Raw genomic sequence first — 22,856 nt, 5'->3', positions numbered from 1 at the left:
AAAAAAATTTAAATGATACATAGTACTTGAACACATTTTGGGGGCACAGTGGGATTTCCATGCACAAATACAATGTGCAGTGATCAAATCAGGGTGACTGGCATGTTTCCACAGTGAATGTTTACCTGGTTACTTGGATTGCTTTCCTGCCTGTCAATGGGAGCAACGCTTTCTCATAAATAACAGCTCTCAAGTCAGGCTTCTTAAGGACATGGTAGCTCCTTTCCTGCTCCCCAGGTAGAGATGGAAGATCTGGGCTGTTTCTCCAGAAACCTGTCTCTCTTTTCAGATGCACTGAGCAGCTGTTGAGTAGACAGCTTGGCTTATCGCCCATGGAGAGATGGGGGTGCTGTGCTGGGCTCCCCACCCTACCACCAGCACAGCACACCCACCCTCCCTAAGCTCTGGTTGTAGAAAAAGCTCTGACGTGAACAGATTAGGAAAAGCCTGTCTGGCCTCTTCCTGCTGTCACCAGCTCCTGGGGCTCTGGAGATTAGTTGGGGGTGGCTGTGTGCATGGGAGGGGGGCAGGGATAGACACTGAAATGTTAGCTTTGCTTTAAAGGAACCCTTCTTGTGAGAGAGGGAGAAGAAGCCCAGCCCTCCTGCCTGCTCCTGCAGCGTCTCTGCCTGTCTGCCCTTTCTGAAACATGGAGCTTGTTCTTACTTCTAGGGATTCTTGCCTGCTCTTCAGGCAGGTGCTGGCAAAAGGGCTGGTGCTGGACCAAATCCAACTCTGCGTGTGGCAGCGGGAGATGAAAGGCACAAATCATGTGTTGGAGGCAAAAATGGTTGTTAACCCACTTTCCCAGACAGAGGAGGAGGGTAGACAATGAATGCCCATCCGCCTGGCATAGGGAGCTCTCCCAGAGGAGGGGTCCCGGTCACAGTTCACTTGTTCATTCATTCATTCATTTACTTAGAAGTTGATTTATCTATTCACTCACTCATTAAGAACCAACCAGCATCTGGGCTGGCCCCTCAGTGAACATTCCTTTCACTTCTCATTTAGGCTTGGCCCTGTACCCTGCCCTGGGGATGCAGATGATGAAAATATGGCATCCATGTACTTCAGAAGGGCTGGAGTCATGAGTGCTGGCCCAGACGTGCTCTCAGATGTTGCTGGGTCTCTGCCACATGTGTGTCTTTGCAGGCATGAGCCTGGCCTCTGTGACACTGGTCAGTGCCCTGCAGGTCAGGGGTGAAGCTCTGTCTGAGGAAGAACTCTGGTCCCTCTTGTCACTGGCTGCTGAGCGGCTCCTGGAAGACCTTCACAATGGTAAGAGTGTTTGGGGCAATGAAGTCACAGGGAGTTGCATGTGAAGCTTCCCATACAAACGTATTTTTGGCTGCTGCTTCTTAATTCATTATTAGTCTGAGGTATTAAAATGATTAGGCAAATGGCACTCACCACACAGCTACATTTCGGGAGACTGGCCTATCTCTTGAACCCATACCATGTGGCCTGCCTTGCTTCTGCCCTGGAACTTGCATAGTGCTTAGGGAGATACTTCTGCTTTGGTACTTGCATAGTGCTTAGCGAGGTACTGGTTGCAGCAATATAGACCTGTTATGGTTTAGACATGAGGTGTCCCCCAAAAGCCCTTTGTGAGACAATGCAAGAAAGTTTAGAGGTGAAGTGATTGCGTTATGAGAGTTTTTTACCTAATAAATGCATTAATCCACTGATAGGGATTAACTGAGGAAGGTAGGGTGTGGATTGAGGAGGTGGGTCACTGGGGGTGGGTCTTTGGGGTATGTATTTTGTACTCGGTGAGCAGAGTTCTCTCTCTGCTTTGTGAGTCTCAAGTCCTGAGCTGCTTTCCTCCTCCATACCTTTCTCTCTTGATGTTCTGCTACATCTGGGGCTCAGAATAATGGAGTTGGCCATCTATGGATTGATGCCTCTGAAACTGTGAAACTCAAACTTTTCCTGTTATATGTTGTTCTTGTCAGGTCTTTTGGCCACAGAGGTGAAAAAGCTGACTAAAACAGTGTCTCTTCCAACACTTGGGCTATCTGGGCATAACTAGAGATGAGAAGCAGGGGACAATCACCTGGGACAACCTATACTCTGTTAGATGGTGTGATAGTTTGCGTCCTATCAGAAGACAGAACACAGAATGTGGTCTAAACAGGGGAGGTTACTATAAAGAATTATTAAACTGTGATATAAGAATAACTGAAAGATATAAGAAAATTCTACATGATGCCCTTGGATTGAGGTACATACCCAGTGAGGGACAGACTTTGAAGGCAAGTCCTTTCCCCAGGTTGGGTTTCAGACCTGTTGGAGGAGATGTGCTTGCAGATCATGATGATGATGAAATTCACTGGCTTGCTTGGTTTGTAGTCATAGCCCAGGTGGGGAACAGGCAATTGCCAGTGGTGGTCAGTTGGCAAGTGCATAGATGGAGTGGAAGTTGGGGGTGATGGTTTGGGGTAGAGACAGTTTCAGGTAAGCAGGAATATCATGTGGGCAGGAGAGCTGAGTCTGCAGCATCTGTGTAGATAAGTTAATGAGAAAGTGATCACGTGGTAAGGCCAGGCTAGGCCTTGAGGGTGACCAAGGGACTTTGTGTCCTGGGCCTGAGTCCAGGGCAGTGCCACCATCTGGAGTCATATACCCACACCACTACCTGCCACAGCCAACAGAAGGAGAACCTTAGCCTCCCTTGTTGACTCTCCAGTGCTGAGAAGGTTGTCATGGTGCTCTATATAGGAGAGTTATGTAAAGGAGCATGTATGGAAGAATGAATTTGGAGCTGTGAGGCATTAAATTGGTAACTGAAACAAACACTGAGAGCTCATACTCAGCTGTCAGTTCAGAAGTCCCACATGCTTGGCAGCTGCAGTGCATGCAGCAGAGGCTGTTAGCATATGTGATCACACATCCTCCATTGTGGTGACTGTTTCAGTGTGGGCAGGTGGAGAGAGGTTGTGCACCTGTACCTTCAGATTCATCTTCTTTCTGAGTCCTCATTCCCTCTTCCCTGCCCTGGAGGTTTTGACAAACAGATGCAGAGCTCCCAGAACACCAACTGCCTTGAGTTTTGTTCTGGCTGAAGAGAATTCAGACTTGCACCAATTTCCAGTGGAATTTGACCTCTTTATCTTTTACTTTGAGACTTTCAGGACACTGATGAATTTGGTTGCAGGTTCTAAATTCCTGACCATGGTTATAGCCACTTTTTGTAATCTATGCTCCCTTGTTGAGAATTGAATTAATTCTGCTCTGTGTCTCCCTGGGGTCTTGCTTATGGTCCAACCCTAGAGGCAGGTATTTCCAGGCACCTACCAAACACAGTCCCACAGCTGGCTCTCCAGATGGTAGCCCTATCTCTACACCCCTATCACTGCCTTGGTTTCAGATTCCTCGGATTATGTGGTCTGCCCCTGGTCAGTCCTGCTTTCTGCGACTGGAAGTCTTTCTTTCCAAGATCATGTTTCTCACATAGAAGCTGCTCCTTTCAAGGCCCCTGAATTGCTGCAGGGGCAAAGTGAGGATGAGCAGCTTGATACATCACAGGTAAGAAATGTGGTGTCTCTGTAGCACCTGTCTCCTGTCCCCTGGGAAAGCCCTGTCCCTGGGCACATTCCCAGTTCCCAGTTCCACCCTGCGGAACCTGATTCTCAACCTTGAGGTAGAGTGTGTCTCATGGTTTGGATATTAGCTGTTCCCAAAGACTATTATTAATGCAGAAATATTCAGAGGTGAAATTATTAGATTATGAGAGATGAAACCTAAGCAGTCCATCCTAATTTGAATGGACTAGCTGGTGGTAACTATAGGCAAGTGGGCTTATTTGGAGGAAGTGGGTCACTGGGAGTGTGCCCTGGAAGAATGCATCTTCCCATCCCCTTCCTCACTTTACTTTCTGGCTGCCATGAATGGAGCAGTGCCCCTCCACCATGCCCTTCCTCCATGATGTGCTGCTTCGCCTTGGGCCCTGAGCAATGGAACTGGCCCACTATGAACTGAACTTCTAAAACTGTCAGCCATAAAAACCTTTTTCTCCTTTAAGTGTCCTTACCAGGTATTTTGGTCCTAGTGACGAAAAACTAACTAATACAGTGGATTTAAAGAATGCTGTTCTCAGGCTTTCTTTCCAGTTCTTGAATAAGGGCAAGTCAATTTCATAGAGCCTCAGTTTCTGTAAAGTAGGATTAATATGACTTAGTTGATCTGACTATTACTAACATTCAAAAGAAATACCCCAAAGGCTGTGGTGTGTCTGTTGGTACCACTGGCAGCATGAAGAAAGAACAGGAAAAAAAAAAAAAATGACCCAGCTGGGGATATAGCTCAGTTGGTAGAGTGCTTGCCTCACATGCACAAGGCCCTGGGTTCAATTTCTGACACCACTAAAAAAAAAAAAAAAAAAAAAAAAAAAAAAAAAAAAAATGACCCAAGTCCCCAGCTAGGAATCCTAAGGCACAAGTAAAGATGGGTTTGGCTGCAGCAATATTCAGCATTGTGTTGTTGATGTCAGTTACCAGTTGGAAACAGGATGATCAGTTGAGAGCGGATATGGGACAAGACAGCATTAAAATGAGACTGCTGTAGAAGTGTATTCAATGACTTGAAAATAAATTCAATATATGCATTGATATATGCATACACAGTGTGATCCAAGTTTGCAGAGAGAGAAAAAAAGAGAGAGGAAGTTCTAAAACGCATGCACCACCAAGTTGTCTGGAGGGATTATTTCTGGATGGCAGTATCAATGGAGACTTTTGGCTTTCCAACAGTGAACATGTTTTCCTTCTGAGTAGCAAAAAGTTTCAGTAGACAGTATTTTCAATTTTAAAAAGAAGAAAATCAAAGTGAGAATGATATAAGGCAGATGCACAGCGCTGGGCAGGGCATACTAGGTGTTTAATGAACCACTCCTGTTCTTTCTTCCATGTTTTTTCATGGAAAAAGTGTAGATCTGGAAAAGCTGTTCCTCTCAGGAGCCATCCTAGAACTGGAGCTGCTTTGCCTTTGGGCTCCAAGAAGAAGAGAATGTGGCCTTAGTGGCTTCCAGGTTTGGTTTGTCAGAGTCTACGTGTCTCCAACTCATATTACAGCAGTGATAACATCACCATTGTAGTGACCCTGGCTCTGTCACCCCACCAGCAGTTGTCCCTGCAGTTTAGGCACACCTTCCCCTGAACTGCCAGAATCCAGGAGTGAATCACTGGACTCCTGGGTCAGACACAGAGTTTTGTGCCTCTCAGATTCCTTCTGCGTGGTCAGTGATCCACATATACCAAATTTTCTACTACGCTGTGGACTTGCTAAGTTGCATCATGCTCTGCCCAGGGATCTGACTTTCTGAGTCACTGCTAAAAAGAAGTGCCAAGGCAGTCTGAAAATGTCGGGGAGCTGATCCCTATGGGATGTAAATGCAAGCTGGAAGAGAACTAAGAAGATAAATCCTCCTTCCTCTCTCCTTGTGGATGACCTCAAGATATGCAAGCCTTGCCCACCTTCCAGAGAAGTATTGAGATCCAGGAAGTCAAGTATCCTGCACTTCTGCTGTTCTTTCATGGGAAAAATGCAGATTTGGAAATGCTGTTCTTCTCAGGAACTTCCTGCTGGCTCTGTGATCAGCATGGTGAACCTGCATCAGCCTTTGCTTCCCTTCCCCCTTTTTTTCTCATTGCTCAGGGCTAACAGCTTCTAAATGAAGTTGCAGTGTCTAATCCTTACCTCAGGCTCTGTTTTTTAAAGGACCTGCGTTCAAACAGATCTTGACTGCTCCCGGGGTCCTTCCTTGTCCCTCCCAGCACTCTCTGGTGAAGCACAGGCACTGCCTTTCCAACTTCATTTTGGCCTCTACTGAGTGCCTTGGGGAGGTCTAGTCACTCCTCTGCCCAGAGCATCCTTGAACTAGAGAAACACATGCTGTTCTCTCCTGCACAATTTCCTCTATGCAGAGACCTGAGGACTCCAAGAGTTCTAAGCCTAAACGAATAGACCAAGCTCAAAACTGGTATGTATATGTGCCTGAGAGGCTGGGTCAGGCAGAGAAGGGCCAATTGAACTGGGCGAGGGTCAGTGTGGGCAAGGACTGATTTCTGAAGGAGCCAGACAGTATTTTGGTTGACTGCTTAACTCTAAGCATGGCACATGGAGTGTGCCTTAAGGGACCAGAAGACAGCAGCCTCAAGTGCTGTTAATTAGGCCAGGAGGCAGGATTACCTGGTCATTGATCTCTTATACCAACCCTAACCCTCAGTTCTGACACCCACTGCTTTCCATTCATCACACAGCTTTCTCTTCATCCAACTTGCCTAGGTCTGTGAAGGATGGGATGGGCACTCAGGAGAGTGTTCCTGGGAATGGCTACTCCTACCCTGGGCTCTGGTCTAAGGTTAGGACAGTGTACACGGACTCCTTTCTTTGACTAAAATCCTGCTCTGACCAGTACACTGAGATATTCCCTTCATCACTTGGAGTCTTATCCCAGGTAGAGGTGGAAGATGTGGGCAAGTGTCTGACTACAAATCACCTGTGCTGCCATTATCCCTCCTGTGTGCATAGCAGACATTACCTGTCAATCATGGTATTCTTTCCCACTGAGTCAAGAGATGCCTTCAAAATCTGTCTCACTGCCCTTCTGCAGTCAGCACCTACCAGTGGGCTGGTTTTAGGATTTGGGATGACCCTGTTTCACTGTGGTCTGGGCTTGGCCCTAGACACTTCAGGAAAGAGTCCTTCGAATCCAGGAAAGTTCCTAGGTTTGATCAGTGCCTCTGGCAGTGTTCAGGGTGCTATTCCCACATCTGCTTTTAGGGTTATTTCTCTGGAAATGGGTACAGCTTGTGAACTTCCCTGAACGGTATCTAGTCTCTTCATCCCAGGGGTGGTGGCTGAGTTAAGGGTTCAATTTCAGACAAAGACAAGATCTAATCAGCCCAGGTGACATTGAGCACACATCTTGACTTTGTCACGTGAAAAACCAAAACCACTGTCAGATCCAGTGGACTGCTTAAACAATCATGTTTTCACATGCCACGTTTCATGTCCGCGAATGTCCCTCTTCTGAAGTCCCAAAAATCTTTTCCTGAGGAAAGATCTTAGGGGCAAGCAGCCTTGTCAATTATAGCAGAAGCACCACAATATTATACAAATGAAGTCATTCAGGGCTACTTCAGTACAGAGTGGCAGCTCAGGTTTGAGTCTTATTTGGGCAAATTTATTGGCTTGCTTTTGCTTTAGTTTTCTCCTCTGTGAAATGGGAATAATTAAATACCTACCTCAGAGCACTATTGTAAGTAATAAATAAATTTATTAAATAAAACATTTAACAGGGCTTGGTATATCGTGAGTGCTCTGTGTCCAATAAAAACAATAATGACAATGGCAATTATTGTTAAAGTCTCCAAGTACTTTTTACTTGATCCTTATGAGTATTCAAGCAGAATACTTGCTTTACAGATGAGAAAACAGGCTCAGAGAAATGAAAAGAATGCTCTTTCTATTATATAATATTGGTTTTTTTGATAAGATATAGTGCTTTTTAATCAGCCTGATATATAATATGTCATGTATAGATGGGTTTGGCTATAAGAAACAGTTTAAAATACAATGACTAAAGCCACAGATATAATTATTAGTTACTTAACAAGAAGTCTAGGGATTGGTCAACTGCTCCATCCTGTCATCAAGGATCCAGCCTATATATTTCCATTTTACCCTCGTCTGCTGGCTTTTTATTCTTATGCCTGTTTCCTCATAGTCACAGGAGAGTTGCTATGATTCCATGTATCACATCAGTATTCAAGGCAGAAAGAATGTAGAAAGGGTGAAAACAGTCAAATGTATTTGTTAGTAAAGTAGCAAAAAAAAAAAATCTGTTTGAAAGTCCCTTAACATATTTCCCTTACATCTTTTGCCAAATTTGGTGTCATAGTTATGACATACTTCTGACTTGGTAGCCTCTAGTATAGGAAGTGAGAAAGGAGACACAGATGGTATTGGGCTAGCCAGAACACAATATGTGTACATGGGGAAATTAAATTGTATTTTACTTGCAGAACCTTGAATAGCAGAGATGATTGAAATCTAATCACATGCCTTTTTTTTTTTTGGTAGATACATGTCTATTCTTTAGGGATGACTCTCTACTGGTCAGCAGGGTTTCATGTCCCACCAAATCAGGTGTGTATACAACAATGCCCCACATTCTATCAGGTCATGTCTTTGGATTAATTCAGTGATTTTCCACTGGGTCCACATCTATTGAGCAAGGGTGCTGTCATTCTTTCCTCCTATGTCCTAGGCAGGCATTTCCAAATGATTATATAACTCCTTCCTGTTAGAAACTTAGAAATATCCTCAGAATCCTACTTAACGTGGCATTTGAGACAGTTACAAGTTTGAACTGGTGGACAAGATGAGATTTATTTGCTATCTCCACTCAGAGGAAGTCATAAACTAGAGTATTTTACAGACACTGAAGATATAGTTATTTATTTATTCATTTATTATTTATTTACTAAAAGCCCTGCCTGAAGTGAGATGCTTCCCCGCAAAAAGGTCCTCTGCTCATCAAATGTGGAAAAATGCTTCCTGCAATGTCTCTCTCAAAGACTTTTTCAGAGTAGTTTATCAAAGACTACTGGAAGACCTAAGGCATTGAAACTTATACATTTTGTTTAATGTGACATTTTATAAAACTTGGGATGACTGAATATTTGTGTTTTTTGTAATTTTTCGTCTGACACTGTAAGAATTCCTTAAAAACTAGTGCTACAAGAGCATGTGCTGTAGAACCTATACAGATGATACCACCCCCATTTCCTTTCCTTCTTCCTCATTCCCTCCTTTCTTCCCTCCCTTCTTTACTTCTTTTCTCCTTTCTTTCCTTCTTTCATTTCTTCTTTCTTCATGCTTCTCTTCCTACCTCTTTGCCTGACTTCCTTCCTCCCTCCCTCTCTCCCCTGCCCTCCTGCAATCCAAAATCCTAGAGATTCCTGGGTGCTCTTTTGTAGACAGAAACCAATTCACAACCCTCCTTCCATGAAATCTTTGGTATCTCCAGGACACCCAAAGATTATGTTCTAACCTCTCAGCAGGACCCATGTGGAGACCAGACTGGGCTTCTACCTGAATGATTCTTCTCTGGTTCTCTGCACTCCTCAGGATTAGCTCCATGGGTGTGTGACCTTGTGGTCCTATGCTAGATTTAATGCTCGGCTATCATTATCTTGAAAGTCTTGAAAATTTTGATCAAGGGGCCCGACATCATCATTTTGCCACAGGCCCCGATCCTGCCCATGCCTCCTTCCTTTCAGACAGTAGCCAGCTCATGGGCACCTCTGTGCTCTCACACACCCTGCCCCTTCTGTTCACAGCTCACTCCCCACTTTCCTTCTAGTGAGTCCCTGTGTGCATTTTAGTATCAATCTGGGTCAGGTCCCTGCCTCTGTGTTATAGTTTTGTGCTTTCCCAGGCCAAGCCTTTATTATTCTGTACTGTCCTGGTCTCTTTATTGGAATTTGATCTTGAAAGTAGGGACCATCTTGAGTAATGTCCAGTTTTAGACACACAGAGACCTCCAATTTGCTCTGTGAGTGTAAAACTTGGTAGCCTGGCTGTCCTTGAAGACGGCACCTCAGCTAATGCTCCCTGCAAGACCTGGCAGTGCAGCCTTTCTGCCAAATGCTTTTCAGTGTGGTTGGAGTGGGAGAAGCAGTCAGATGATGTTATTCATGAGGATGATGCCATGGTGATTTGCAGTGCTGGGGATGGAACCTAGGACTTCATACATGCTAGGCAAGTGTTCTAACCACTTAGCAATGCCACCAGTCCATAACTGTCAGAGATTGAATCTGAATTTGAAGTTTTCCTCATATAAATGATGGTCATTTAAATGAATAATGGAAGTGCTTATAAGAGGCCTATTTTTTCTTTTGCTTGACATGTGTTTGTGGCACAAAGTTCAACGAATGATGACTGAGCACTTGCGCTGCTGTCTGTGACTCCAATGTTTGTTTTTAAATTTTTTTTAGTTGCAGATGAACACAATACCTTTATTCTGTTTATTTATTTAATGTGGTGCTGAAGACTGAACCCAGTGCCTCACACATGCTAGGCAAGTGCTCTACCACTGAGCCACAATCCCAACCCTCCAATGTTTGTAGGTTCCTGGAATTCACAGTCTAGGAGAAAGGACTTGGGTCTTACCTGAATAATTGGTCAGGCTGCAGGTGATCCTGAGGGAAAGGCTGATCTGTGGTCTGATCCAGGTTGCTTAGCACAGGTGGAACTCCATCATGTCTAACACCTGTTTTTCATCAGTATTCTTAGCACATGGTCAGGATGAACGTGTCTGGGATTAGAGAGCAATACACTTTGCACGACAGAGGCAGAGATAATTGCTCTGCATCATGTGGCCTCAGTGATGAATCTTGTGTCCACCCTAAGCTCTCAGAGGAGCGGGCCTCTGTTTTGGTGGTAATGAGAGCATTCCTTTCTATTAGTCTCCTGGACACGCCTGACACAGTATCGCCTCAGCAGCAGCTGCTCCGACTGTGCTATACACTTCTCACCAGTCCTGTGTACTCTGCAGCCCTTGCAGCTCCATGAGCCCTTGCACTCCATCCTGCTGACCATGTGTGAAGACCAGCCTAGCAGGCGGCGGCCACTGCAGTCAGTTCTGGAAGCTTGTCAAGTCCATCAGGAAGAAGCGGCTGTGTACCCAGCCCCTGCCCGTCTCCACATCACACGACTGGTGGGCTTGGTTCTGGGAACCATCTCTGAGGTTAGTATAGACCTGAGCTTTTCAACCTTGTAGCCACTAGCTGTGTGTGGTGATTGAAATTTAAATTAGATAAATTGTAATTAACTAAAATGTGGCTAGTGGCAGAATGCTTGCCTAACGTGAAAACTCTTGGTTTGATCCCTAGCACGGCAAAAAAAAAAAAAAAAAAAAAAAAAAAAAATTCAATTCTTCAATTACACCTGCTATATATATTTCAAGTGTTCAGTTGCCATGTAGCTGGTAACTACCCTATTGGACAGGGCATATCTGGAATGTTCTCATCATTGGTCATTGCAGTTCTGTTGGGCAGTTCTGGTGAAACCTTTGGGCAGGCCCCAATTCCTAACATGACTGAGGCCCTTGAGATCTTTGTAAGTGCCTCTTTACATAAAACAATGATGCTTATAACCTTAAAATTCAACTCAGCCTTACCTGACCTTGCTCACAAAGTCCCTGACCACACCTCTCCTCTGCTCTCTTACTCCTGGGGAGGGTCCCCTTGCTACTCTGTCTGACTGTGCTGCTGCTTAATGCCTTGTCCATCCCCAGCGTCCAGCCAGGGGCCTGACACATGGTAGTATTTGGCTTAGTTCTTATTCCCTCCAAGCTAACCCAGAGAGTGGGTTTCTTGTGTAAGTTATTTATTGGGAAAATGCTCCTGGGAGAGGATAGTGATTAGAGGAGAGTGAGATTAGGAACAAGCTGAACAAGGAAGTGGACTCAGCTGAAGACAGCTTCCGCTTGTCCCCCTGGGTAGCTCCAGAGCAGGAATGGCACCTAGAAGTTGGTCCTCTTTGAAACCAGGACAGAGATTGGCAGGGTCAGGCAAGTGATGTACTTATGGTACAACATAACAGGGCTTTCTTTTTTCTTTTTGTTTTTTGAGATTAGCTCTCACCACCTTACCCCAGGTTGGCCTTGAGCTCATTCCTCTCAATGCAGCCTCCTGAATAGCTGGGATTACCAGTGTGCACCACTATGCCTGGATTTTTAAGGGGGTTTTCACCTGAGATGAAGTACAGGAAGGCAAAGCTAGAGGCCAACTGGGAGGCTGCACTTGTCCAGGAACAAGTTGGAGAGCACAGACCAAGGTTAATGTAGTGACCATGTGGATGGAGATGAAGAGACAGCTGGGTAGGACACAGTCAAGGCAATCAGAAAAAGCCTCTTCCAACCTAGCGTCCTTCTTGGACTCTTTCTCTCTTGGCATATGAACATGTGGTTTCTACTAATTACGTCAGAAGATTTTTTTGAGTTTTCTGTCAGTTATATATTGAAAATGAGTTCACCCTAAAATCTTCAATTACAATCCACTAATGCTGTAATATTTGTAGGTATTTTTCCCTTTTCATATTTCTGACAAAGAAAAATTTGTCTCCTATTATCCTTAATATAGTTACATGTTAAATCTTGTTCAAAATCTGCTATGTAACACACAAAGCAGTATGAGACATGATCTTTTCACTCAAGTAACAGGGATGTAGTTGTGACAATTAGGCATATAAGAAGCCCCTCATCCTCTGTTCATCCTCACATTTTTCCATTCATGTGGATGCACTCCTCATTATGCTGGGACTCTACCCATGCTAGTTCACCCTTCTGTCTAAAATACTTTCTCAACCTATTCAGGCTTTCCATGCCAGACTGTCCCTTTCTGAGCATGGTTACTCTCCTCATCATTGTTAGGGTCTAATACTCCTTGCAAGGTTTCCCCTATGCAAGAACATACTCTCACTTTGCTTTGGGACAGAAGATTTTGTGGGGGAAAGGGCTTTATTTATTTGAAAGATAGTATAATCTATCCTCCAATGGTGTGTCATTGTCCTTGGATAGACACTGCATTGACTTACTGCATTTCCACAGCATTAATGCACTGCACCAGTTGAGCTGCAATGGTGCATAACACAACAATGTAAAGGAAACAGGCAGGCAGGCAAACTCAAGGTATTGTGGTGTAATAGAGAGAGATGAGAGCAGAGTGATAAGGAAAGATGATCAGCGGGGCATGGTGGGGCATGTCTGTAATCTTTATGACTTTGGAGGCTGAGGCAGGAAGATCACAAGTTCAAAGTCAGCCTCAGCAACTTAGCAAGGCCCTAAGTAACTTAGTGAGACCCTGTCTCAAAATTAAAATATAAAAAGACTGGGGATGTGGCTCAGTGGTTAAGTGCCCCTGGGTACCAAAAGAAAAAATGAAAAAAGAACAAAAAAAGAAAGAGAGAGAGAGAGAGAGAGAGAGAGAGAGAGAGAGAGAGAGAGAGAGAGAGAGAGAAAGAAAGAAAGAAAGAAAGAAAGAAAGAAAGAAAGAAAGAAAGAAAGAAAGAAAGAAAGAAAGGTGGAGAGAATTAGAAGTGGAGAGGACGAGAGGACAGAACTCTGGGTCTTGAAAGCACAGAGGAAGAATGCATGGGATAGGCACAGATTTGAATTACTCACCCTCTGAGATGCTTGAGGGTGGTGGGTTCAGTGCATGTTCTGGTTGCTGGAGAATGCAATGTTAGGCTCCTCCTGTGTAGGACAGACAATTCTACTGACTTAGCCTGACCAGGTAGTTTGCATCTTGATCATGGGCTGTGGATGTGCAATACCCTTGACCCTCAGGTGGAGAGAAGAGTTGTGGAAGAAAGCACCTGTGTGCAGCAGAGCCGAAGTTACCTTCTCAGGAGGAGGCTGCAAGGGGCAAGCAGTGACAGCCCAATGGCACCGGTCCTGAACTGTCTGCATCCTCGTAGAGGTGGGTGGGATACCCTGAGCATTCCCTGCATGGGCCACTGATGCTTAGTCTATTGCTCCCTGCCCTGTGTGGGCCAGGCATCCCTGTGTAGTAGCAGATAAAGCCTGAGCTGTGCCTTTCTTCTAGGAAGCTCTGGGAAAGAAGCAGGTGAGCTCAGTTCTCATCTATGTCCACAGGAAAGGTTTTATAATTTAACATTATGTCCAATGTCAACTTTTTAAAATAGAAGTCTAACTGTCCAAGTTGATGAGAACCTATTAAAACAAGCAACAAAAAGACAAACTTAAAAAATGACTTTCTAACTGGAATGAAAGGAAAGTAACTTGTAAAGATTTTTTTGGTTACTATTCTAGTTATGTTAAAAGAATGACTTTTAAAATAACCTTCAAATCTTCTTCTGTTCTCTACTTTTCAACTGAATCTGAACTTGCTTGGTTTATTTATGTTTTTGATTAAAGTTATCATTTTTGTCTCTAAAACAGAGTGTTCTTTTGTTGCTTGCCATTAGACTTTCTGTTCCACTGTAACACTGTCCCCCCCATAGGCCCCTCCTGCCCCCATGACTGTCATTTCCATTTTTGATGTGAGAATACAGTTTCAGAGATTCAGTATCTTCTTCAAGGGCACACAGTTAATGAATTGGGATATTATCCACAATTTGGGCTGCCTGATTCCAGAAAGCCAGGCCCTTTGCCTCTACCCATGCTTTCTACCAAGCTGTTTGATTAGTTTCAGAGAGAAGTACAGAGACTCAGAGCTCCCTGGAGCCACGCTGGAGTACCTCCGCACACAGTCGCTGCAGCCTTTTTGTTAACAGGTAAGCTGCAAGGTGTTCAGGGAACTGTGAACTTGGTGTGGGACATTGATGTGGGACACCTGTATTCTGCTTCTTTACTGATTACCAATGAGAAGCCTCTTGCTTTTTCAGAACATGCCTACATTTTTCCATCAGCAACATCAGACACATTTAAGCAGTTATGAAGGGCCTGGTGGCAACTGTGCCATTGAGCAGGCACCTTGTCTCCCTTGGAAACCGTGTTCAGGTTCAAAGGTGGAACAATAACATGCCTCAGTGTTGTTGCTATTATCCATTGCCACACCTGCTCCTTAACTAATGTGCACATAGAACAGTGTCTGAAAGCAACACTTATTCATCTAGCTCATGATTCTTCAGATTTGTAATTTAGGTTATGCTCAGCTAGGAGGCCTTATGGACTCTGCTGGGTCATTTCCTGCAACTGTGATCAGCTAGGCAGCTTTGTTCCTGGGAGTGGCTGACTGTGTCTTGGGGGACCCTAGGTCCTCTTCACTAACAAGCCAGGCTGGAATTGTTTACATGACAGTGGCAGAAGGGAGTAGGGTGGTGTTGGCATAGGGCTCCTAGAACTGGTCCCACCACTTCCACCTTATTCTGTTGGCCAAATCAAGGCTCAAGGTCCAGATTCAAGGGATGGGGAAAAGAACTCCACCTCTTGACAGGAGGATACAAAGTCATTGCGAAGGATAGGGAGAAGAATGTGACCACTTTTGCAATCAGTCTAGCACTGATACTCAAGTTGTGTCAAATCCTACAGGGGCCTATATCTTCCTGGGGCTGGCACTGTGGACATTTTGAAGTTTGGAGGATTTATTTACTTACATATTGATTTGTTGAGGATGATGATGATGGTATCCATGGTTCAATCAAGGGCTTTGGCCATACTTGTTACAGTCACAGTTGGGACCTTGACTAGATGTTATAGAGTTAACCTTACAATGATTTTTCCTGCCATTTAAAACTTGATTTTTCTGAACAAAAAGAGTTTTTACAACACTCCACATAGTCATTTATTATTTAATGATGGATATATTTTGAGAAATACATCATTAGGCATTTCATCATTGGGCAAACATCATAGAAGGTACTTACACAAACCTAAATGGTATAACCTGTTACACCATATGGTGTGTGTATATACATGAAATAATGTATATATGTATATGTACTATATACTATATATAATATATAATTCTATATACAAACACACATACACACACATATATATACACACACACACATATGTAGTATTATATAGACTCCTAGAGTTGTGATGGATGAAGCAACATGTAATTAAATGTAAAAGAAAATGATACAATCACTAAACATGGTAAGCTGGGTACAGTAGTGAATGCCTATTATCCCAGTGTCTCCGGAGGCTGAGGCAGGAGGATTGCCAGTTCAAGGCCAGCCTCAGCAACTTAGCAAGGCCCTAAGCAACTCAGTGAAACCCTGTCTCTAAATAAAATACAGAAAGGGGCTGGGGATGTGGCTCAGTGAATGTGACCCAGTGGTTAAGCACCCCTGGGTTTGAGCTCTGGCACCCAACAAAAAATCAAGAAACAGTGTAAGCATGAGATGTAAGAGGTTGCTATGGGCATAATGTGGCATACTGTTTAACAATGAACTTTTTTTGTATGGTAGAATACCTTCTAAACTAATGATATGAAATATAGTAAATACATAAACCAGAACATGTCCTTTAGTTTTATTATCCATTATAATAATGATACTGTATATAATTGTATAACTGGCAGCACAGCAAGTTTGTTTATACCAGCATCACCACAAACACACAAAGTGGTGTGCTACCATGCAGATGGCTTTGGTCTCACTAAGTAATAGGAAAATTTCAACTCCATACTAAAATTACGGGACCACTGTTGTATATGCAGTCTGCTGTCATCCAAAACATCATTAAGCAGTACATAACTATGTTTATTTTATTTTATTTTAAAAATAGCATTTATTTTTTAAAAGTTAATGTGTGCATTACAGGAAAAATAAAAACAGAAACAAAAAACAAAGACATCCAGTCACAAGCAGTTTAGTTGGACGTGTCCCTCTAGGTCATGTGTATACATATACAATATCCCATTTTGTGTGATTGAAATTGTAGTATCATGCTTTTCCACACATCATGAATATTAACCAATTCAAAATCCCAAAGCTACATGAGTATTTTTGATAACAAAGAATACACTATACCAACTTAATCTGTATAACTATGGTTATTGTCAAGATATTTTGGACAATATATAAAATTTGAAGGAAAAAATTCACAATCCCTGGAATCTCATGATCTGATTAGGTGTTATTGGGGATGTGGGATCATGATGCCCAGGAACATAGGCAGGGACCTGGAGTGGGGGGAGAAGAAAATTGTGGTCTTGTAGCTCAAGCCCCTCCCCATTCTAAGGCTTTGCAGCCTTGACTTCTGCCATCCTTGGTTTCCCCTGTAGGCATGGGATGAAGGTGATGTTAAATAGCAGGTGTATTCTTCCCAACTAAGCCCCTGCACATGGTGGCTTTCATGGAAGTATTATTCTGTCAAATACTCATCCCTTCTCAAACCTGGCTAGCACTCTTGCAGGTACATTTCCCCCTGACCAGCAGGAGAGCCAGAGGCTCAACTCTGGGTCTGTGCTCTTGGCAGAAGCAGGATGTTCACAGCCTGCAGCTCCTTCTCAAAGGAATTTCCTGCAAAGAAAGAGAAAGGTGAGCAAAAGAGGGCTAGATACTTCCCTGGTGGGTTTGAGCAAGTGGTTGTGACACAGAGACAGGCTGAAATTAGGCAGGGTCTTCTAGGACCAGGATTCACAAAGCTGAACTAACATAACTAACACAAACCTGAAATTTCCAGTTTAGGGCATAGGTATTTATTAAGTAACCTCACTGGGCCAGATTTTACAATAGATGTTGTGTAGGATATCAGTTGAAGATGCCAGGTTTGCCTCTCAGCAACCACTGGTGTATATGGCTGTAGTGAAGTATGGCATTTTTTAAGAGTGCTGACAAGGCAGAATGCACTTGTCACAGGTCTTCTAGACAGAAGAAATGCAGAGGCACAGATCTGGTACTGAAGAGGGGTTGCTTATCAAGGGAGGAGAAAGTCTCCCTTCTGGTTTTTAAAGAGTAATATGCTGAGGGGACATATGAGGAGTTGAGGCCAAAGAGTAGCCAGGCCCACTTGTCCAAGTCTTGGAGATCAGGCTAACAGGAGAGATGAATTTGGGGTGTATCCCATCTCTGTGGACTCCTCCTAGGCAGGCTGAACTCTGTTGAGGGGTGAGGTTGTCCCATCTGCACTGGTAGGTAAGATCAGGGATGGGCCAGAAGTATACTTTCTGGCCAAAGGGGTCTTCTGGAATTAGCTCTGGGGCCAGCCATAGCCACTTTTGTTACCAGAGTCCTAGGTCTGACTGTAGGGGTCCCAACAAACCAGGACTGGCCACTCAGTCCCAAAATCAGACAGAAAAGGTAATGATGAAAAGCAGGAAAAGAACTGTAATCAATATGGCCATATTGGGAAGGCAAAGTGAGATCCAGCTTCTTAGCTCTGTCCTCAGGGTACTGACAGGAGCTTTGGGAATAATCAAGACAGGGAAGAATTGAGGCAGGGAAGAATTGAGGCAGAGAAGATTTGAGGCAGGGAGCAAGAGGTATGCATAATTTAATAGTCATGGGCAAACTGTGGTCTGACTAATTATTCTCTCAGCTTTGGTTCTGCAAGGTGGCTCCAGAGAAGTCTTTATCACTTGAGGGGAAAAATCCCACTTGTTGCTTAGGTGTTTGTTCATCAGATCTGTGAGCCTGGGAGGGAGCAGCAAAGTTCCCATGAGATGATTGCTCCTGCTTAAGAGAGGAATCTTATCATGGGGTGATGTGCCTGCCTCTCTCAGGTCCTGGCAGGTGTACAACAATGACTAAAGACTTTTAGGCAACACTCCAAGGGTTTTAAGCAGGATGCTATACATCTTGCCTCAGTCCTGAAGAGGAATGAGATAGGTTAGGTAAGTTTAAGGCTAGCAAATCTTGTTTAAGTAATTTCTATATGAATACTCCTTAAATGATTAACATACCTGCATGCAGAGCTGAGCAGGGAGTTGACCCAAAGTTTAAGGTAATAAAAAAGAGATATAAAGTGAAGGCAGAGATGCCAAGCTTTATCCTAGTTTTAGTTATTGATGGAGCATTTGCAAACCTGAAATAAAGAGTCCCTGATTTTGGCAAAGGCAATCACTCTATACCACCAGTGTTTAGAATAGGCACACCTTTTTTAAGATACTATATGATACTGCCATTAGCTGCAAAACTTATCTTACGACCATGCAAAGCTACATTTACCATGATATCACTGCTTCCTGGAGCTATGAAGAGCCCCTTCTGGATAGGCTATTCAGTGAGGAGGTTGCTTCCCCTGGCCTTCTGTCTTACTGTCTGGGGCTCTTTGGAATGTCAGATCCAGATGTCCTTAGAAGGCATTTGTCTGTCTGTCACAGGGAGATTTTCTTAAAGCCTCTTAACAAATTAGAGATGAGCAGAGCAAATAGCCTCCGGATATCCCTCCTCTTGTGTGGCCCACATGCCCCACCTGATATTCGCTATTCCTCCAAGGCCATTCTCTGGCCTTCACGGGTGCAGAGGAGGTGGTGTCAAAGAGGGGTTCCTGGAGGCCTTGAAGATACCAGAAGTTTGCAGCCACTGTTGTGTAAGGCACTAGCAGAACATGCCTTGCTACTTTTTAAGCTTTTCTTTCTAATCAGTCACTGAAGGCACATCCACTGAGAACTTTTCAGGACACAGACAAATCCATGGCTGGAATTTAGACCTTTTGAGACAGGAATCCTGTTGAGTACTCTAGGGGACATGTTAGAAGTGCCACTCAACCCTGCCACTTGCTAGATTTATGACTCCACCAGCTAACTTAGACTCATGGAGCCTCAATTTCCTCCTCTGTAAAATGGGTTGAGAACATGCACCCGAAAGGATGGTGCATAAATCTAAAGAGGATTAAAGCATCTCTTAGTCACAAGTGTGATACAAACATGAAGTATTATGAAACTGAGACTGAGAGATGCTTATGCACCCTGTTCATTCAACATTCAGACTGGAAAATCTATGCCCCAATCTAAAAACCAAGGTAGTTTTGTTTTATTAAAAAATTATTTTAGTTCAGACCCCAGTACCTCTTCCTTCCCCTTCCCTTTCCCCAACCCCTATTTCCTTCCCTCTATTGATCTTTCTGCCATTTACCCACAGTTATTTTTTTAAATTAATTTCTTGTGAATGTACTCAATGGTGAGATTCACTGTGGTATATTCATCATGTATAACTAAAAAAAAAAACAATAAAAATAAAACATTGTTTTATTGCACATAATATATAAATGTGCTTTATGCATTCAATACAAATGATATTTTATGTAATATTGTGTGAATTATGAATATTTAATTATGTAGACATCCCTATATCCAACTTAAGACCCAGAACATCACCAATATCCTATCCCTGCCTATAAAACTCTGCTTTGAGGTGGTCAGCCCAGCAGAGGCTTCAGCACAAATCAACCCCATACTGCTGAAACCTATTTCTTTGGGGCTTGGGGTCAAAGGGTTGGGGGAGGCAGGGGAAGGTAATCCCATAGGGGAAATCCAGACCTCAAACCTGGAACCCATCTTCTCTTCTCCACTGTAAGTGACTCTGAATATTTTCTCCAGTTTTCCAGGCCAGAGTTCTTACTACTGGCTGGAGAGGCCCCCGTGACCCTACATCTGCCTGGATCTGTTGTGGTAATTACTGGTTTACACTGGGCAGCGGGGAGGTGGGGAGAGAATGGCCCAGCCAGGCAAGCCTGGGAGCTGGCTGCATTCTGACTGGGGTCTCACATGTTGTTGTCTTGGTAGTGCTCAGAGTCCTCCAGACTCCCTCCAGAGCCATGCTAGTGGCATTGTAGCCCCTTGTCCTTCAGCACCTTTCTTTCCCCTTTGAGAGGAACCTCCTATGGTTTTGAGCTCAGTTCTGCTGGTCCTCAATTCAGCCTTCATGTCCTCATTTAGCCAGAGTATTTGTGAGAAGCATCTAGCGTATACCAGACTCTACTCTAGGCCCCATCTACACTGTGGAAAATAAAGTCCTTTTAATGTGGAGCTTACATTCTAGCAGAGAGAGGCAAGGATAGGCAAATGTATGCATACACATAAAAGAATGCCAGGTAGTGATTTGTGTTAAAAAAAAAAAAAAAAAAAAAAAAAACAGAAAAAGGAAAAGACCAATAAGGATGGAAGAGGGTGGGAGATGGTGGGGTGGTGGGGAGGAGAGAAGTGCCCTTTTACATGGGGAAGTGGCTCTGAGGAGGCACCAGTGAGCAGAGACAAGAATGAAGAGAGAGAGGGGAGAGAAGCAAGAGGGCTTTTAGGGAAGAACAGTCCAGGCAGAAGGCAAATGCAAGTGGGTGACCCCTTCCCAGTCTCGGGGCACCTAACACGAACATGGCCCCCTGTAGAGTCGTGCAGATCAGGGTGTGACTGCGGGCATGGTCCCTATAGCACTAACACCACAAACCAGTCTGTTAGCTGTCCTTCAAGGAAGACTTCCCAGGGGAGGAGTGAGTAGGCCCTGAGCTAGGCTTTGAGACAGGAGTGGAGTGGGGGTGTGTGGATCCTCAGCCCCAGCTCTTGGAGAAGGACACAGAGAAGGAGGAGTTCTGAGCCTGACATGGCAGAGTTGTAGGAATTTGTGGTGGGGGGAAGAGCATTCTGCTACTCCCAACCCCATATGCAGTGTATGTGCAAAGTCAGGCAGAGTAGCCATACTGAGCTGCCTGGGAGGCTGTGCCTGGGTGCTGGTGATTAGGACCCGGCTGTGGTAGCAGATGAACCTGGCAATAATCCAAAGAGGCAGACAAAGCAGAAGGCAGACTCTGGTATGTATCTGCAGCTCTGCTGACTGATTTCTAGAATCCCCTTGCTCCAACCCCATTTCTCATTGAATCTGCACTTGTCCAAATTCTCTCTGCAGTTTATTTCATTAACCTGTGCTCAGCAGGACCCTGGGGGGACAATGTCAGGTTGATGGATACCTGGAGGGGTGTGTGATTCTCTGCTAAATCCTGAGGGCAAGCAGAGCCCAAGGATTTCTTCAGGGGAAAGACATGGGTCAGACCTGCCTTCTAGTCTTCCTGACTCCTGCAGAGCCTGGCAGAGAGCTCAGATCTGAATCTAGGTTCTGTCTCTTGCTAACTGTGCAACTCTGCACAAGTCTCTTACCATCTCAGATGAGCCTCCATTTCTCTTCTGCTAAATAGGAATCATAATCATGCCTTAGGGTTATTTAATAATTAAGTGAGATGATGTATGCAAAGTGCGCAAGTAACAAACACAGGTTAAAGGTAACATTTCATGGTTATTGTGACAGTTGATACTATTATTGTTTTCAGACCAAAAAAGGGAAATCCTACTTGGCTCTCAGGGACCTCTGTGTGGTCTTGCTGAGTGGGCAGTGTCTGGAGGTGAAATGTGACATTGAGTCCACAGCAGGAGCTGTCTTCAATGCTGTCATGTCCTTCATCAATCTTGGGGAGGTCACCTACTTTGGCTTGGCTTACCTGAAAGGTGGGTGTCTCTTGGGGAGCCCCTGGGAACCCAGGTATCTGGATAGCTGAGCTCCTAGATGTTGGTTAGCATGGGGATGACTTCAAGTGTGTGTGTGTAAAATGTGTCAAGTGTGTGCAGACTATCAGGAAATAATGAGTGTAGGGTACTGTAGGTGCTTGTGGCTTGCCAGGTCCGGATGATCAATCTCTGCATGGAAGTTAGACAAGCAAATGTTGAAAACATTTCTATCTTATTAAACAGGACTGAGTACCTTGCCCCCAGGAGCCTAAGTTAAGAATCCATTCAAAGATATTAGTGAGGGGAGGGTTCTTTTTTCTATTTGTCCTTCCATTAAGGGACTTTTCCTGTTTTGTGTTTTTTTTTTTTTTTTTTTTTTTTAAACTGAAAATATTCCTTTGCTGCGGTTGAATTCTTTACCCACTCTGTGACTGGTTAGTGGAAGGAGGTTGAGTTGAGATTTTATGGACCTTCAGGTTAAATGCTGATTCTAGCCCACACTGCTTAAGTGTAATGATCTCAATATTCCTCTGTTCTGCTTCAATAGGACAAGCTTGTGATTATTCATTGTGCTACAGTGGTGCTGGCAGGAGTGGCCTCACCCCCCTGTAGCTCTCATCAGCCCTTCCCAAGAGCCCTTGTACAAATAAAAAGAACGATCATAATATGCTTTGATGTGTTCATATCAATGGATGTTCACTCTTGCAAAGTAAGAAAAAAAGCATCTTCAGGAGACAATGCATTTGTATTGATTTATAACATGATCTAAATAAAAACTCTATGAATGGACCCTCAGGGTGTATCTTCTACTTGCCCCTTTCAATCAGGTGGTCTCCCCTGAGCCCTTCCCAAGTGGACAGTTCCCAGTACAGCTTAGTATGGAGCCTCATGGGCAAATCACAGGAAAATGGCTACCTCTGGGATTTGATATGACCA

At 44.1% G+C, this 22,856-nt stretch overlaps 1 protein-coding gene across 1 annotated transcript in view; it reads left to right on the top strand.

Moving 5' to 3' along the window:
• The window catches only part of Frmpd2 (FERM and PDZ domain containing 2), a 138,577-nt gene that overhangs the window by 33,946 nt on the left and 81,775 nt on the right, over positions 1-22,856 (top strand). Inside the window, 9 exon segments of the mRNA XM_047553810.1 lie at positions 1,153-1,278; positions 3,371-3,528; positions 8,086-8,151; positions 10,565-10,756; positions 13,358-13,490; positions 14,220-14,307; positions 16,890-17,025; positions 20,028-20,099; positions 21,746-21,924. Of these exon segments, the coding sequence (XP_047409766.1) occupies positions 1,153-1,278; positions 3,371-3,528; positions 8,086-8,151; positions 10,565-10,756; positions 13,358-13,490; positions 14,220-14,307; positions 16,890-17,025; positions 20,028-20,099; positions 21,746-21,924 (1,150 nt within the window).

This window comes from Sciurus carolinensis, chromosome 5 (genome assembly GCF_902686445.1).
Source record: "Sciurus carolinensis chromosome 5, mSciCar1.2, whole genome shotgun sequence".
In the NCBI taxonomy this organism is placed as follows: Eukaryota; Metazoa; Chordata; class Mammalia; order Rodentia; family Sciuridae; genus Sciurus; species Sciurus carolinensis.
Note: the sequence above shows the minus strand (reverse complement) of the source record. Positions and strands in the feature narration are given on the sequence as shown.